This window comes from Erpetoichthys calabaricus, chromosome 8, assembly GCF_900747795.2.
Source record: "Erpetoichthys calabaricus chromosome 8, fErpCal1.3, whole genome shotgun sequence".
Classification (NCBI taxonomy): Eukaryota; Metazoa; Chordata; class Cladistia; order Polypteriformes; family Polypteridae; genus Erpetoichthys; species Erpetoichthys calabaricus.
Genome location: NC_041401.2, coordinates 23,708,330 through 23,726,973, shown reverse-complemented (window position 1 = coordinate 23,726,973; position 18,644 = coordinate 23,708,330). Strand labels below are relative to the sequence as shown.

At 36.6% G+C, this 18,644-nt stretch overlaps 1 protein-coding gene across 2 annotated transcripts in view; it reads right to left on the bottom strand.

Annotated features, from left to right (window-relative positions):
* stk39 (serine threonine kinase 39) overlaps positions 1-18,644 on the bottom strand; it is a 134,836-nt gene that overhangs the window by 81,154 nt on the left and 35,038 nt on the right. For both annotated transcript variants that reach the window (XM_028806362.2, XM_028806363.2), the window contains exons 3-9: positions 13,521-13,629; positions 13,082-13,223; positions 5,975-6,030; positions 3,168-3,277; positions 2,976-3,077; positions 2,579-2,712; positions 1,840-1,888 (exon numbers count right to left, since the gene is read on the bottom strand). In XM_028806362.2, the coding sequence (XP_028662195.1) occupies positions 1,840-1,888; positions 2,579-2,712; positions 2,976-3,077; positions 3,168-3,277; positions 5,975-6,030; positions 13,082-13,223; positions 13,521-13,629 (702 nt within the window). The remainder of the gene's footprint in view (positions 1-1,839; positions 1,889-2,578; positions 2,713-2,975; positions 3,078-3,167; positions 3,278-5,974; positions 6,031-13,081; positions 13,224-13,520; positions 13,630-18,644) is intronic.

Sequence of the window (18,644 nt, the reverse complement as noted above, 5' to 3'; positions counted from 1 at the left end):
TTGTCTGGGTCAGTCCGAGAGATGTAAACAATCTTCATATCTGGTCATAAAACTCTCATCTCTATTTTAAACCATGTTGTAATGTGTTACATTTTAGCATCAGATTAACTTCCCATTCCTTTCTCTCTTCTTGTGTTTTGAAGTTGCCCATAAACACTGACTTTAAAGTCCTTCTCACAGTGGCTGCTGAAAGGAGCTCCTACAGGAACATCTCTATTGCCATGCTTAATGTGGAACCTGTCCAGGTTCTCCCACATAGACTACAGTGATGGGACATTCATACAAAGAATTAGGTAGACCACATTAGATGATCTGCAGGAAAATTATCCCTTTATGCAATATTCTTGTCGGAAATGTGGTGTAACTACCTGATCTGTATTATAAATGTGAGCACATATTTTACATCTTTTCTGTAGGCAGGGAGATGTGCCATTATCTGTTGGTTTATTCAGGAAGCTTTGGACAATTAGTTGCTGCAGATTTGATGGTTGTCTGTATGCCAGGAGGGGAGGTTCTGGGAATATATCTCTGAGCGTGTAATCATTATTTAGCATTGGCTGTAGTGACAAGTCAAGTAAAATGACACCTTTTATTGGCTAACTAAAAAAGATTACAATATGCAAGCTTTCGAGGTAACACGTTGCATAGATTGACAGATTGGCTTAATGTCTCTGTGTACATAGACCAAAGTTTGTATGTGTGTGTGTGTTCATTTTATTCTGTTCATTATCTAGCATATGCTCTGGTACGGCAAACTGTCAGTTATCTTCACTTATAAATCTCTTTGAGAATGTGAGCATGTGTGCTTGCACATACACTTATATTTAAATAATCAACTACTCTTGCAAACATGTTGCAATCCACTAGGCCTGGTCCTATGACTTCTTTTTCTTCTTTCGGCCGCTCCCATTAGGGGTTGCCACAGCAGATCATCTTTTTCCATATCTTCCTGTACTCTACATGTTCTGTGACACCCAGCACCTGCATGTCCTCTTCTCACCACACCCATTATCCTTCTCTTATGACTAAACAGAGCATACTGCAAAAATACTAGTTAACTTAAACGGTTCCTATAGCAGTTATCGTTGGGAAGAGGTCATGCCATTCTTGAAAGATATGGAAATGGTTTCCTCCCCTGCCCAAATGCACACAGTGAGGTTAACTGAAAACTTTAAATTGGCCCACTAAGAATGTGGGTGTATGAATGGGTGTACTCAACAATAGACTGGCATCTCTGGAACAATGCTTGGTCCTGCCTTACCCCCCCAGGCTTCCAGAAGAGCCACTGGCTCTTTATGACTCCTGTACTGAATAAGCAGCAGTTTCAAAACACTAATAAAATGAATGATGGATGGATAACTCTCATCAAATTAGGTTTTATTATCATCATCATCTTTCAACTTTTCCTAGTAAGTATATCATGCAGCAATATGCCAGGGATGACTGGACCTCCAATCTCCAGTATTCTCCAGTTTTCAGGGGAATATAATCCCCACAGAACATTCTGGGTTTGCCTCTTAGTCTTCTCCAAATGGTTTCCATGTACAACTCATGTGGGTTTTGCCCAAAATTATGTTTAAGTTTGATAAAAGTCAAATATATATTACCAAAATAAGGTCAGATTTATTGATACATTTAACATTAAACAGAATGGAATAAAGCACAATGCTTTTGACTTTAGTTAAAGTTTAGTTAGGATGATAAAAATATCAATACTGTTCTTGTAAAACAGCAGATATCATACAACAAAAACATACATATTAAAAAATGAAACAATGATATGAAAAGGCTAAATTAAGTCTAATAGGTATTTTTAAAATATTGGAACTCCTACAGTACCTTTGCTTTTTGGAAGAATTTACATTTTAACAGCTCTGCTGCTGTAGGCCTGAATAAAACAGACAAAACACTGAATATTATAGAAATATGTTAATGATAAAACAATAAAATTTAAACCATGAATAACATTCTTCATTTAGAGTCTACATTAGATGCACACTACTACTACAAAAGCATCAATTTTACACAGAAAATTCAGATCTCCAACACCTGTTTTAGAATAAAACCAATCCCAAAAGTAAGTCTAAAGAAACACCTAGCAATAACACAGATTTGTTTCCCGTAAACATCAGGTGACTGCTCACATGTTCATAAAGATAAACGTATTTACAAGAGCAAAAGAGGAATTATGTGTCATCTGCATATCCATAAACCACATTGTGTCAGGATGAAACAAATGCCCATCAGAAAAAAATGACCCTTTACTTACCCTTTCCTGTTTAGAAAATAAAAATTTTACAATTTTCCTGTCTGACATGAGTATAGTATTTGTCAAAGTAAATAAAAATAATTGACTTCAAAATGAGAATATTGATATTGATGAATATAGTGCTTGTTATACTGCTAAATACTTGATAAAAAGTATTTTTCATATTCATAATACATAACTAATATGCAAAATCGAATGTCACTGAAGTTTATATTCAATAAATAATGGTTACTTGAATTTTCATCATACGTGCACTTAATTAACTAATTCTTTTAAAAAGAACAGGCAAATGTGTATAAATCTGCAAACCTCTTAGTTGGGTCCTTCTGAAGGCACAGTGTTATAAGTTTTCTAAATGATTTTCCATATTTTTTTACCATTTCTTTATCCTCCACACCTGTGTCTAAAGTAGGAGGATCGTTTTGCAGGGTTAACATTAAAACCTGCAAAGCAAAAAATGTAATCAGATTATAAAATATCATTTTATGAGAAAAACTATTTTTAATGTATATTATGGATTTTTCAAACAATTTTAAAGGGGACTAAGAGACAGACTGTGTGTTCATGTTCATACCATGCAGCTTGACCATTAAATGAAGAGTAATCAGATAAATTGTGTACATTACTTATTATCCATTTACTGTTCTGCAACACGTTAAAGAAGCACTAAACTAGAAGAACAAAAGTGGTGAAAATACACCTTTACCTTCATAGGTGGATATCGATGATACGGTGCTGCCCCCGTGGCTAATTCAATTGCTGTAATTCCAAAACTCCATATATCCGCTTTGAAATCATAGCCACGTACCTGTGAACAAAAATATTAAGAATGTTTAGAACATGTTGAAAATAACCTCAAAAGTATTTTTTTGGAATAAAAGTATCATAATTACATCACCTGTTCCATCACTTCAGGTGCCATCCAGCATGGAGTCCCCACAAAAGTTTTTCTAACTTTGTTTCTTGTAACATCTCCTCCTGTTGCTAAGAATGCACTAACTCCAAAATCTATAAAGAAACAATTGAAATAAGCTCCGTCAATCTGTATGCATTCCTCTGTTATCATTTAAGGGTGATAACTTATGACATTTCACATTTCAATTAGATTTTAGGTAATGGACTTGGTTACACAACCTAATTTTAACATTTTTAGTAACAGTAAGAATTTAGCTTTTAACCTTTTTAATTAGCAAGAAAGAGCAACAAAATGTACATGCTGCTTGTATATGTACAATTTAGGCTTACTTGTCAAACTTTAGGAAAGTCATAGTCTATAACATAAATTGAAATTCAGTTTGGCAACATTCAATAGTCTACCATAACAACACTTACTGCTTGCAAAATACTCAGCAGGAGAGGACCATAGTGATACTTTTATATAAGTAAAGCAACTCCAACACATTTTAACTTCTTTATCTCAACTGGACAAACTGCCATTTTACTGGCTCAGAATCCCTTGCCAACCTCTCCATGCAAGGATGTGAAATGGATGGACCCCTGAGCAATTTATAGCCAATGATATCTTGCCTCTCCCATCACTGGGAGAATCTCAGGTAAATTTTAAAAAGTGGATATTTTGATTTTATTTTGAACATCATGTGATAAGCTTTTCTTTCTTGTAAAGCAATGAAATTGGGCAGGCAGGCAGATTCAGTTAAGTGACTAGTGATAAGTTGACATATTTTGTATTGCATTCATTCTTTACATTAGACTTACATATTTGAATGTTGTCTCCTTGTGACACTCCGATTTTTGGGTCCCTTGTTCCAATTTGTAAATCTGTCAGTGTCACTGTCTCCTCCCTCTCTTTTTCTCTCTCACTCAGCCAAAAATGTTAATAGTCTGGTCATCACAGTTCTGGCATGCTTTACACAGAGCTTTACCATTTAGTTGGTCCATCATTAGCCATTTGTAGTTTTTCCAACCACTGAGCCCTGAAGCATCTTGTTAAACTGGTCTCTGTCTCTACTTTCCTGACTGTTGCAGTTTGGGGTATTTTGGCAACTCTGATTGCAATTTTTCTTTTAAACCACATTACTAGCTTGGGCACTGTCAACTGAGTAAATGTTGTTGCCATCTTGAGAATTCAATAAGGGCCTGGCCTTGGTCAATCTTGGATCTTGTACTGTGTCAAGTAAAGCAGTTGTTGCGTTTAAGTTTAGGTCTGCATGCTCTGGAACAGATACTGGATTTTCAACTAAAGGCTGAGGACTAAGCCTTTGTTTATCATTAGTTTACCATGACAAATAATCCATAGAAAGTACCCTGACAAGAATTATTACTGCCTGCATCAGAATAAACCACCCAAGTCTAAGAAAATGTTTTTCACACAGTATGTGAATAGTATGCAATTTAACTATTAATTTTACTGCACCACAGCTGTACCTCTGTACCTATACTTAGTCAAAGAGTGCGGTACAAAAATAAACTGATATTGAAATACAAGAGTTCCAATTTCAGGTTTGGAATATATTGGAAATAATCACTAAGGTTGAAATTCCAGTGTTTTAGTAACTTCTTGTCTGATTTAAAAGAAAAACAGTTCAAAGTACAACCATTTGAGTCCTTACTCATCTGAGCCAAATCATCACAAAGCAGTGATTACTTGGCAGTTTAGCATATTTCTTTATTCAGCTATCAAGAATATACAGCGTCTGATGTAGTGACATAACTACAAAGTCAATCACTGATTGTTGGCAAAAGTTACTTTGCTACTTAGGCAACCTTGTGATCAAGCATTATGTTTGTTATGGACAGTAAATGATTAGCACAGAAATCAATTAGCAATTCACCACACATACTGATCAAGCTGACCCTTCCACCCAATGATGTCTGGGCAGGTACTTCTCTCATTACTCCTTAGACTTATGGAGTCAGTCGGTGGTATCTTTTCAAGCATCAAATCAATGTTCTTTTAAAAAAAGTGTTATATACGCTCACATCTGTTAGTTGTATATTTTCAAACAACCAAAAATTTTCTCTGTCCATCTCAAATTTGAATTAAGTTAACCCTCTCATGTATAGGTACAAAATTCTAACTGTACTGCACCCATCCAAAGGCTTATAAATACCACCATTGCCTTCCAAGGTGTATTCTATAGAAAAACTTCACTTTAGGAGACATTCCCCCTTCAATCAACAAGGCTGGTTCTAATCCTTTGATTATACTCAAGTATTTCCTAAACTCTACCACAAGCTCTGGTAGCCCTCCTCAAAAAAAAAGAAGTTATATACCATATTCTACAGTTAATTTCCATTCTAATGTCAACATCTGTCACACCCTTGTCTTTCACCACCTGGTTGAATTAGTTTCAGCAGAAGAGCAACAGTACATCAGAAAACCTTTATTCTCACTTATCCAGTTTCCCTCAAATCTATCCCCTCCATCCAGCCCTTGTAACTTCCTTAAGTTGAAACAATTATTGAAATATGACTTATTCTTAACAAACCTAACATCAGCACATCCATTTATGTATTTTGTGAGTTCTTTTTAGCTCTTGATTTGACCACTCCATCACAGTAAATATCTTCATCCTGTCAGTCACTCTTTGTCTTTCACTTTAAAATATTCATTTATTTTCACACTATACAATGAACAATATGCAGAAATAACAGCTAAACACATTTCCAATCATTCACAGCATTAATATTTAGTTTCATATGACTGAAGTCTTAAACGTGCTGGTTTATCACTAAATTGTTTACCTGCTATTTGCACGGATCCATCTTCTCCCAAAAGGATATTTCCTGCTTTTACATCCCTATAATTACAGAAAAGCATTATAAAACATTGGGAACATCTTTATCTACACTGTGGTTAAAAACTCATTTGTCATTTAATCTATTATAAACATATTTCTCAAAAATAATCTTTTATATTTAATCAGTGTAGCAGAAAATTAAACAAAATTGATATTTTGTGGAGGAGAATACCACACTCATGTATTGACATTCATAAATATTAAAATACAATGCAAGACTTGAACTTTAATGTGTGGCAGAGGTAGGGATCCCCACATTGCAATGTAGGGTTTGTTGTAAAACAGTATGAACTACCAGAGTTTACTTAGCATACACACATTCTAAATTTATTCTCTGACATTTTCAGTACAACTAATGAAAACTACTACTGAATATCCATACTAAATACAAAATTTAAAAACATTATTATATATGCACTGTGAAAATATATTCTTATCATAGATAATAGTATACATAAGGCATTTTCATATATACTGTAGATTAATTTCAGATAGTGGTGAAAGTGTAAGCACTTATTTACTCAAATCTTCTCAACTATAACTCAACTTAACATGTTTAATTAAATCCAACGATTGGACTTGACTTGCGTGAATGTAATCATCATAACTTGAGACTTGACTTGAAACATGAAGGTCAGGACCTGAAGCTTAATTTTCAACTTGAATATGTAACACTTAGTCCCATCTTGGCCCTGTCTCCTTTGCAAACCTCAATTTGCAAATAGCCAAACTTTAGTCCTAAATTAGAGAAAACATTTGATTATTCTAAAATATCTACGCACTACTATTCTTAACAGTGTATGGGCATCTTTCACTGTTAATGTACTAGCTTTCTGTAGTTAATGTAGCATTGCAACACTCCCATCATTCTATCTGATAATGACCACATTGGATGTCTAATCTGGGCTAAACAGCACAACAATATCGCCCTTCAGCATTTCCTGAAGATGTGCCTCTCCTCTTTACCTTGGAAGCCAAGGGGAGTGTGGTGTGCTGCCTGATGTCTGCATCAATATACTGTAGTGGAATACGGCTGAAAAATGTCCACAGTCATAATCAAAAACTGCAAAACAGTTTGATACTCCAGCAACAAATAGAGTAGTTTAATTTTCTGCTCCTCTGATAATGCTTCACTGTTATTAATAAGTGTTTGCTGATGCTGAGGCATGTTTAAGATGCAATGTTCCTTATCTTTTTTTTTCTAGATCACAGTTCTGCTCAGAAAATGCTTCAGTTAAGATCCCTAAACAGACTCCTTTAGCAAGTATTTTGCTGTCACTAGTAATTAAGCAGACAAATGCAGTAATAGTGCTCTTCATTTCTACAACAAAACTTCCAAAAGATATTCCATCAGCCAATCCCAAAGATTCTAGTACTGCTGAAATTCCAAGTATGGAATTAGTCACAGAGTTCCACACTACACATTCACCTTCTGGGCGTATGATAGTGTCTCTGTCCTGTATTACTCTAGAAACTGCACAATTGTATCCAGTCCCACCTGTTATATAAGATGGCATAGGCTGTAAACCCATGAAATATTTTCCTGGGGTATGGATAGTGAAGTCACCTTCCTTCAAGAAATCCAAACCTCGAAGAAGTGAATCATGAATGGGAGTGATGCATATTTCCCAGTGTATAGTCTTGTTTCCAACAGAAATTTCAACAAAACTCTCTCTGCCATCTCTCTTCCAGACTCTGTATTTTGCAAACAAACCTTTTTGATTCCAGAAAGTGTCATAGCTGGAAGGAGTAAGGTTTCCTCTGACATTACTGTAGCTTATGAAAAGACTAGGTCCTGTTTTCTGCTCTTGCTACATTAAGAATATCTGAGTCATGGACTTACTTATTCACACTGAGGAACTTTCCTTGTTACATGGAGCTGATGGGAGCTATTTGGGTTATACCTGCCTGTGGAGTGGGTCTAAGGGCCTTGTACAGTTTCTGTGAAAATTATCCTCTTTGCCATAACAGTAACAATGGGCTATGGGCTTTGTGCTTCATCCAAAGAAGCTGGTTCTCACTTCATAATTTCATTGGCCACCTTTTGTTTGCAAAAACTTTAAGAAAGGCAGCAGTTACAAGCTATTCACTGAATTCAAATTAAATACCAAGAAAAAGTAAGTGCAACGAGTCTATGTACTTATTTTTATCAAACTCTGCTGTTGTTTTCTTATGCTGACACATTTCTCCAAGTTGAAGAAGAAGAAGAAGAATGTGAGCTTTGGCCAAAATAAAAAGTCAGGTGTTCTTTAAGAATCTTTATCAAACCTGTTCTGGCAACAAACACTCGTATCTATATGATGGCCACCCCCCTCAGGCACTCATGTAGCTTATCCACACAGTCAAACCTATTTCAACCATAAACATATCATTGCTGTTTATAAAGCACAATAAAAAGAACCCAAGTTTTCCATACAATCTTAAGTAGTCAGCTTAGATCTAGGGCCCATTGAGCATCAACAACTCCATTATTGTATATAAATAATGCATATATGTATGTTTGGAAAGTACTTAGTGGATCATCATAGGTATTTCTGGGAACCATGGCACAAAACCAGGAGTTTGAGACAGTAGAAATGGCACTTTAGATCTAGTAACAAGATGATTTGTTCTAGGAAAAGTGAAAATCTCTTACTCCATCATTACTTTCAAGTGCTTAAACATACCACCAAACTCTCGGCTGTGCCACCAAAAAACAACAAATCTGTCATACTTGAATTAAAATTTCAGTTTGAAAATTGTGAATGTTTCCAATCAGTGTTATATATTTTTGGACGTCATCAAAAACTCTGCAGTTTTCTTCAGACTGCCATCTCATATTTACACATAACTTTTGATTGGACAGTTATTACTGTTTAATTTAAGAAGGGGAAGCCTCTCCTTTACAAATGTCCTATTGTGATTTAGCTAAACCCTTTGCTCCCAGTGAAGGAGATATTCAGTGTGTGACTCTATAATTTGTTTAACACCAGACTTCAGCGAAAGTGTCACTGAAGTTTGATTTGTAATTTAGTTAGAAGTAAATTTTGGCTATTCCATGAACACCAAGTGACATAATCAAAGTATCAAGTGGAGAGACACATAATTTGTACTATTTACAGTATACACTAAAATTCTCATTATAACTACTGAAAATACAACAAACATTAGTGAAATTGCCTTGAGGCTGGTCAAATACCTTACACACAGAATCATTATTTATCTCTTGTTTGTTTCCTGTAACTACAGTATTTCTCTCTGGTGTGTAATGCCACTGTCCGTGTCTCTTTTACAGAAACTGTGGCATTGTTGGCCTTTACATGTTTCAACAATTAAATGAAATCATCTATATATATATAATTCACTAAGCCGCCAGCAAGCAAGACACCCATGGAGCACGCAGGATGGCCACCAACTCTAAGACCATTGGATACGACGACAACTTGCAGAGCCACGCCGACCAACTCGGACGCAGCAACTCACAAAACACGGCGTCATTCGCGTTTTGTCTCTGCTACAGTCCACATGCACCTCTGAGCAATGTTGACTTTTCATTGTTCTTTTCAGTTACAACGCACGACTGCGTCCATCATCGCAAACTGTTTTACACGCCATGGTCTTAGAGTTGGTGGGCGGGTCTCTGTGAGTTGCTCTTACGAGCTGGCACATGACCAGGCGGTGTGTATGCTTCGAGAACAAGGGTGGACGCGGCAGGACCATCTAAGAAGAGGCATGTTTGTCACAGATGTGAATTGCTATATGCAGCGTGTAAAACAGTTTGTTTGTCGTGGATAATTTGCCTTTTACTTTTACATGAAGACAATTTCCTGTTAGATTGGCCTTTGCAATGACAATTAATAAAGCACAGGGCCAAACTTTCAAAAAGATATGCATGTATCTGCCAAAACCAGTTTTCAGTCACGGACAATTGTATGTTGATCTCTCCAGAGTTCCATCTTTTCATTCACTTACTGTTGTATCCTCAAACCCACCCCTTTTAGACAACTATGTCTTTCCAGAAGTGTTCCTCCATCAATAAATAATTATGCGGCGTATGCCTGTAGGAACACGTGCAGCGAGCGAGTGAGCGAGCCAGAGAGAGAGCGACACACACAGGCGCGAGAGAGAGACACACGCGCAAGAGATAGAGGGGGCTGGACAAATAATAATAATAATAATAATAATAATACTTCATTACATTGATATAAACGGTGTTCTCAGTATTCAAAGCGCTATCCACACAGGGAGGAACCGGGAACCAAACCCACAATCTTCCACAGTCTCCTTACTGCAAAGCAGCAGCACTACTACTGCGCCACAAGGCAGTTATAGAATGCACCAGGTTTGATTTTTGTTTTCACTTCTGTTTACAGCGATCGGGTCGTAGCGTGCATTGTTGCAATGTTACTTTTCTTGGTGGCTTATTACATTACGGATGTTTCACATGTTCATTTTTTTCCCTGTGCTTAAAAGACATTAAAAAAGTGTTTCTCAACTGTGACTCCGGAACAACTCAGTACACAAGCTATATTAAGCGTCAACAACCAAGACTTGCTATACCTTAATGAACAAGTACTGACACTTATCCCTACCGACGAAGTAACTTTCACCAGCGTGGCCTCCATCGTCACAGACGATCCTGCTTTCAGTCATGGACAATTGTATGTTGCTTTCTCCAGAGGTCCATCTTTTCACTCACTCACAGTCGTATCCTCAAACCCACCCCATTTGGACAACTGTGTCGTTCAGGAAGTGTTCACCCATCAATACATAATTATGTGGTGTATGGTACGCTGCAGGTTGGCTAGTTTAATGTATTACACAAACAGAGCAAAATGGGTGTAGATACTCAGTGGACAAATAGTAGACAAAAAATGCAATACAGTGATGCTGAAAGTGAAAGTCCTGCTGGATGCAATTACTGCAAACTTTTGAATTTGAAATTATAAAAATAATGAAAAGTATTTATCGTTCTTAAATAAACTGTAATGTTATGAATTAATCTGTAATCATTTTACAGATATATAATCTATACATTAGATTTTACTCTTAACAGCAAAATAGATGGTTCAGAGCTAATGAAAGAACTCACAGGTCAGCCAGCAAACCAACCTGGACAAAATAATTACCTACAGTGCATCCGGAAAGTATTCATAGCACATCACTTTTTCCACATTTTCTTATGTTACAGCCTTATTCCAAAATGGATTAAATTAATTTTTTTCCTCAGAATTCTACACACAACACCCCATAATAACAATGTGAAAAAGTTTACTTGAGGTTTTTGCAAATTTATTAAAAATAAAAAAATTGAGAAAGCACATGTACATAAGTATTCACAGCCTTTGCCGTGAAGCTCGAAATTGAGCTCAGGTGCATCCTGTTTCCCCTGATCATCCTTGAGATGTTTCTGCAGCTTAACTGGAGTCCACCTGTGGTAAATTCAGTTGATTGGACATGATTTGGAAAGGCACACACCTGTCTATATAAGGTCCCACAGTTGACAGTTCATGTCAGAGCACAAACCAAGCATGAAGTCAAAGGAACTGTCTGTAGACCTCCGAGACAGGATTGCCTTGAGGCACATATATGGGGAAGGTTACAGAAAAATTTCTGCTGCTTTGAAGGTCCCAATGAGCACAGTGGCCTCCATCATCCGTAAGTGGAAGAAGTTCAAAACCACCAGGACTCTTCCTAGAGCTGGCCGGCCATCTAAACTGAGCGATCGGGGGAGAAGGGCCTTAGTCAGGGAGGTGACCAAGAACCCGATGGTCACTCTGTCAGAGCTCCAGAAGTCATCTGTGGAGAGAGGAGAACCTTCCAGAAGGACAACCATCTCTGCAGCAATCCACCAATCAGGCCTGTATGGTAGAGTGGCCAGATGGAAACCACTCCTTAGTAAAAGGCACATGGCAGCCCATCTGGAGTTTGCCAAAAGGCACCTGAAGGACTCTCAAACCATGAGAAAGAAAATTCTCTGGTCTGATGAGACAAAGATTGAAATCTTTGGTGTGAATGCCTGGCGTCACGTTTGGAGGAAACTTGGCACGATCCCTACAGTGAAGCATGGTGGTGGCAGCATCATGCTGTGGGGATGTTTTTCAGTGGCAGGAACTGGGAGACTAGTCAGGATAAAGGGAAAGATGACTACAGCAATGTACAGAGACATCCTGGATGAAAACCTGCTCCAGAGCGCTTTTGACCTCAGACTGGGGCGACGGTTCATCTTTCAGCAGGACTACGACCCTAAGCACACAGCCAAGATATCAAAGGAGTGGCTTCAGGACAACTCTGTGAATGTCCTTGAGTGGCCCAGCCAGAGCCCAGACTTGAATCCGATTGAACATCTCTGGCGAGATCTTAAAATGGCTGTGCACCGACGCTTCCCATCCAACCTGATGGAGCTTGAGAGGTGCTGCAAAGAGGAATGGGCGAAACTGGCCAAGGATAGGTGTGCCAAGCTTATGGCATCATATTCAACAAGACTTGAGGCTGTAATTGCTGCCAAAGGTGCATCGACAAAGTATTGAGCAAAGGCTGTGAATACTTATGTACATGTGATTTCTCAGTTTTTTTATTTTTAATAAATCTGCAAAAACCTCAAGTAAACTTTTTTCACGTTGTTATTATGGGGTGTTTTGTGCAGAATTCTGAGGAAAAAAATTAATTCAATCCATTTTGGAATAAGGCTGTAACATAACAAAAGGTGGAACAAGTGATGCGCTGTGAATACTTTCTGGATGCACTGTATCTCCCAACAACATTACAGAATACTGTTTAATGAAACAGTAAATATAATCATGTAATGCACAGCTAAAGAATATGAACAATTTTTGTAAATCACTACAGATTTAAGACTTATATGTGAGGCTCAGATTCATTTTTTATTATTTCAATGAATTAAAAAGTGGCCTAATTATACTTTTATAAACAAATGAAGAATGACATCAAACGGAAACACATATTTGCCAATTATGAAATAATTAAAAAAATATACATTTCTTCTATTAGGGCTGTATTCTTTAATGCATAAGAATACAAAGCAAAACCATAATAAACATACACAGTGTACCTGTGAATCTGTCCATTCCTATGCAGGTAATCTAAACCTTCTAGAACTTCCTTCAGGATTGTAGCTATTATTGGCTCTTCAAGAACTCCACTTTTGTGTTCTCCTCTGCTGAATATGTATTTTATTATATCCAACATTGAGCCTACAAAGAAGTTTAAAAAACGGTTTTGTTTTAATCAGTGCAGCACATTAAGACTTCAGATAGAGCCTTGAGCATGGGAAAGGTGCTATATAAAAAAATGCATTATTATTTATTATTATAGATAGCATCTAACTATAATAAACAGCAGCATAGGCAGGACTGTTACAGTTCAGAAGTCCTCAGAGGTTATAATCAAAATGCAGTTTAAATCAGGATTGCTTTGTTATATCTTAAACAAAATTTCTAAATTTTAAATGGTACCGTATTATAACATTTGATAAAAACACCAACACTTACCTCCGCTTAGCAATTTCATAACTAACCACAGTTCATCCTTTACCACAAAGGAGGTATAATATGTGACAACATTGGGATGATTACATTGGCTCATTGCTTGAATTTCTTTCTGTGGTTAAAAAAAAAAAAGTTACATTAGCTAAAATTACACTCAAAAATAATATTGAGAATTGCACTGATGGGAAATGTTGCTGAAGAATAAAATCATACTATTAATGATAGCAAAAACACAAAAAAATCTTCAAAATGTGAGTACAAACATATACTATGTTAGCAAAGACAAAGTATATTTGGTTATTTTAGAGATTTATGTAAAGATAAAAGCATCTGGCTACGTACAGGTCAATGTAGCTCTAACTGCTTTTATGATAGTAAAGTACTGTACTTGCACAATGTTTCCCAAGGATAATGTGGCCATTACAGTCACACATATACTCCCAAAAAGTACCTAGTATGACAGAATAAAATGATAAACATCTCTACATAAGCATAGTTCTGTTGCGAAAAACTATTGCCACCACTAAAGGGCTACGTTTGCAGATAATGCTAAAGTAAAGGGATTGTCAAATCAGTCAATCTTAGAATCATCAGATATGGACCCGGACAGAATTCAGACTTAAGTGCCAGATGTTGTTTACCACAAATAAATGTTAACTTTTAAACATAATATAAAAATATTTATATTATTAGACAAGATGGGTTTGAAACTTAAAAGTGAAGAAAAAAGTGTACTATTGAACTGGGTGTTGCATTCTGGGAAAGAAAATGGGGAATGCAAAATATAGCACTATACTGTTTCATAGCAAATAAAGAAGTTTCTTAAAGTAAAGGAAACAAAATCAAGCTCTAGGCTTTTCTAGGATATGCTGATTTTCTTTCACCATCTAAAGAAAATATGTCATACCAACAGTTAATTTGCCTGTTATAAGCCAGTCCAGGCATTTGAATGAAAGTGCCCAGTAATGGATGGCTGTATTGATTCATATATTAGATAGATAGATAGATAGATAGATAGATAGATAGATAGATAGATAGATAGATAGATAGATAGATAGATAGATAGATAGATAGATAGATAGATACTTTATGCCCAATTAAGACCAATTCCTTGAACTAAGTGATGGATAAAAAGGATTCAGAAAATGCATTCATTGATAGCTAATGGCAAATGTAAGACTGATTTACAAGATAATGTAAAACTGAATTCACTGAATTTAGACATTGCATAATACAAATGCTAATTCTGTGGAATCCCACACACATCATGAAATTTTATTTGAGCCTCTGTTTGCAAACATGTCATTTATTCCATATAATTCACTGTAACAAATTTCCAACCTCTAGTTTGCAGCATATATAGCAGGGAAAATAAGAATTGAATGCGTCAAAGTTTTTCCCAAAACCCACCAGCGGGTTTCTTGGCTTTCCGCCTTTTTGCCCCTCCTTTTCTTCATGTGTTCAATACTCATTCGCTGTTTCATTCCACTTTATAAAAACAAATAAGTCCATAAATTATTTGTAATATGTGTGGATTACTTGGGTTGTTACTGACATCTGGTGAAAATTTCATGTCAATAGCCCCATTAGAAATATATTTACTGAGAGAAACATCGACGCATTCAATACTTGTTTTCCCCGCAGTACCTGTACATACACAAAAAGTTTTAATTCTCTTTTGAGCATTCCCTGTATCATCTGTTCAAAGAACTCTGTACCACGTTTTGTGACCCGACAGTATTTGTTTATTTTCGTTGCCATAAGAAGTCAAGCAAAATGAAACCTTTTATTGAATAATGTTTATTTTGGTTTAATTATTGACAAGTGTCTGGCTCTGATCAAGCCAGTATTTTTTTAAGGTGTTTGTTACCTCTTGTCTGTGCAAACTGCTGTTGAATTTGATGCCCTGGTAGTTATATAGTGCTTGGGTAGTACCCATAGTGGATACGATCTTAGCAGGTATGTAGAACTATAGAACCACATTTACGTAAGAAAATAATTTCATTGTACAGAACTCATTGACAATTAAAATAATTATTAGTTCAGTTTTATTAACAATTGTTAATTGCCAGGAGGACAGTTGAAACCTGGCAGGTCTAAATACCCCTCCAACATCATAGGGAGCAGCCTCCCTTGGAACTGGAGTCCAATAGGGGAGCCTTGTCAGGTTCCATGGGTACTGCCAGGGGGTGCTTCAGGGATACGTAATCCCTACTTGGTGGAACTTCCATTTGACCCAGAAGTGCTTCCAGAAGGCTATGCCCTAGCACCAGAAATACTCCCGGGTCTAAGATAAAAGGAGCTGCTCCGCTTCATCTAAGTGAGTTGGTGAAAGAGGACAAAACTCTTGGGAGGAGTGGAGGAATAAAAGAAGGGATTGGAATTATGATTGTGCATATTAAGAAGCCTTTGTAAAGGTAATTATTAGGGATGCTCCCATCGATCAACTACCAATTAAAATTGGATGATTTTCACTAAAAAAAAAAAAATATATATTTTCAGCCCCTGCTTTTCTCAGTTTTATTGTAATTAAGGTGTAGTGCTCTTTTACACAAGGAATTACAGTAGTTGAGCCAGCGTGCATCTTTTTTCGCGTTTTTTTTTTTCTTTTGTAGAAAACTTTCTGCAGTGTAAACAAACAGCAGCAAGTAGAAGCTTGTTTTATCAGTGAACTAGAAGTGATTGGTATTTCAGCCTTTAAGATATAAAAAGTGGAGTAATAAACTAAAAAAATTAGAGAAGTTGTCATGTGCAAGTAGACAAATTGCAAGAAAAGCCATTTATTTTGTCCTTTAAATTAACGGACAACACTTGAGTTTGAGACAAATCTGAAATTGTTGCATAGTAAACAATAGGCTTCTTTTAAAGATTTGTAATGTGTTTATTATTTGTTGCTGTGTTTCATACAGCACAAGTTTTGGTAAGAAAAAAGTACTAAATAATTAAAATGGTATTCCATATTTCATAATTACACCTCAACAATTATGAATGTCTAGTGGATACACTTAATAAAAAACACACCTGTATAAATTTAGTAAATGTTTATTTTAACAGCAAAAAGCTGTGGTGCAATTAATGATTAAAAATGATCAAAATGTACAAGTGCATGCATATTTACATTTAAGCAGCCGTTTAATTTCCAGTATCAATTCATATTGTGTGAGATATATAGTCATCCCTCACCTATCACGGGGGTTACATTCCAGAGCCCTAGATAGGTGAAAATCCGTGAAGTAGCAACCTTATATTTATTTTATTTATTTATATATATTTTAAGGCTTTATAAACCCTTCCCACACTCTTATAAACCTTACCGCCTTATTACATCCACTTACAACTCGTTTTGCGCCCTGGTTAAAGGACACTGCGGCCGTAGATCTTGTATTTTTTTTCCTCCTTTTTAAATAAAACATATCCAAACCTTTTACCTTTTCGGCAATCGTTAGCATCTTCCGTTGGCGCTTGGGCACAGCCCCTGAAGCAGTAGCAAGAGCAGATCATTTTAGAGCCATAACGAAGGGCTTCACTATGCATAAAAATAAACACAAAAGAGCACAAAAGTTAACTCTTTACACAGCGAAACACGTTGATGCTGAATGAGCGAGACGAAACTTCCTGGTTAACGCAGCGGAATTGAATTCGGCGCACCTTCACTGAGCCAATCAGCACACAGGAACTTAACTGCATGCTCTGACTGGGTAGCTTCTCAGCCATCCGCCAATAGTGTCCCTTGTATGAAATCAACTGGGCAAACCAACTGAGGAAACATGTACCAGAAGTAAAAAGACCCATTGTCCGCAGAAACCCACGAAGCAGCGAAAAATCCGTATTATATATTTAGATATGCTTACATATAAAATCTGAGATAGAGTGAAGCCGCGAAAGTCGAAGCACGATATAGCGAGGGATTACTTTACAGTATATGTATTTTTTGCTTTTGTTGTTGTTAAGAGAAATGGTGAAAACTACTGGTTTTAATTAAGCCTTGTTTCAGATAGATACATTACAGAAAAAAAAATTAAACAATGATAGCTTGTAAATGTGAGAAGCATTTTATTTTCTTTTATGTCATACTAGGGGGCAAAGACCCCTGCTAGCTTCACTCAAACACCCCCGGGTTTGGTTAACTGGATATACAATTTAAAAAGATTGTTATTTTCATGAGAATTGTTACATACTGTTTCGATTCTATGTTGCATCGCTTCTCCGTGATCATAAATACAGCATACCCCCAAAATTCATGGGGGTTACGTTCATAGTGATACAATTGTGAAAAAACATGAATTTTGGATGTAGTTAGATTTTTTTTTTATAGTTTAAACCCTAAATATGCCCCCAAAACACTTTAATTTCAAACTCAAAATAAAGAATGTAAAGGTAAACCTGTATACTGCACTGCTATGTCTCCTGCAGTGCTAGAATGTAAAAAAACAGATGTTTCTGCTATATGTACTTCATGCAAGCGCATTTTCATTGCCAGAAGCCTTAGAAGGTGCAGGGCGTTTCAGCAGCATCTTGGGGCTTTAACCCCTAAACTGCCATATACTTGGGGGTTAATGCATCCCTGGACGCCAAATACTTTTTTGCTGCACTTTTTAAGTAAATGTCACAATTCACAAAGAAAAAGTGAAATTTTTTCATGCAAAGAGCATCACAATTACTGCAACACTGATCATTTTACACGCACTCAGCCTTGGCCCGACCCGCACGCACTCACAAACAGAGATAAAAACAAAGTAAACCGGTAATCAAACAGCAAATAAAGAATGTAATGAAAACAAATGAAATAAATGAAAACAATGATACCACCCCTGTTCCCCTTATGCCGATTACACATTAAACACAACAAAGCACAAACAAAACACACACAGTAAATCATGAAAAACGTTCATGAAAAACGGCAACAGATGAAATGTAATGATGAAAGTAGATAGTCCAGAGATCTGCACATTGAATGGGAATGTAAAGATAGTCCTACCGCAAGTTTCTGAAATGGTGAAGACGAGTGGACAGGTTCAGGAGCGGTCCTTTCTTTGCAGGATGGCCATGAATCCACTTACAGTCCTCATGTACACAGGCAGACGGCAGACAATCCAGACGTCAACCACGAAACGATCCAGGACAAAA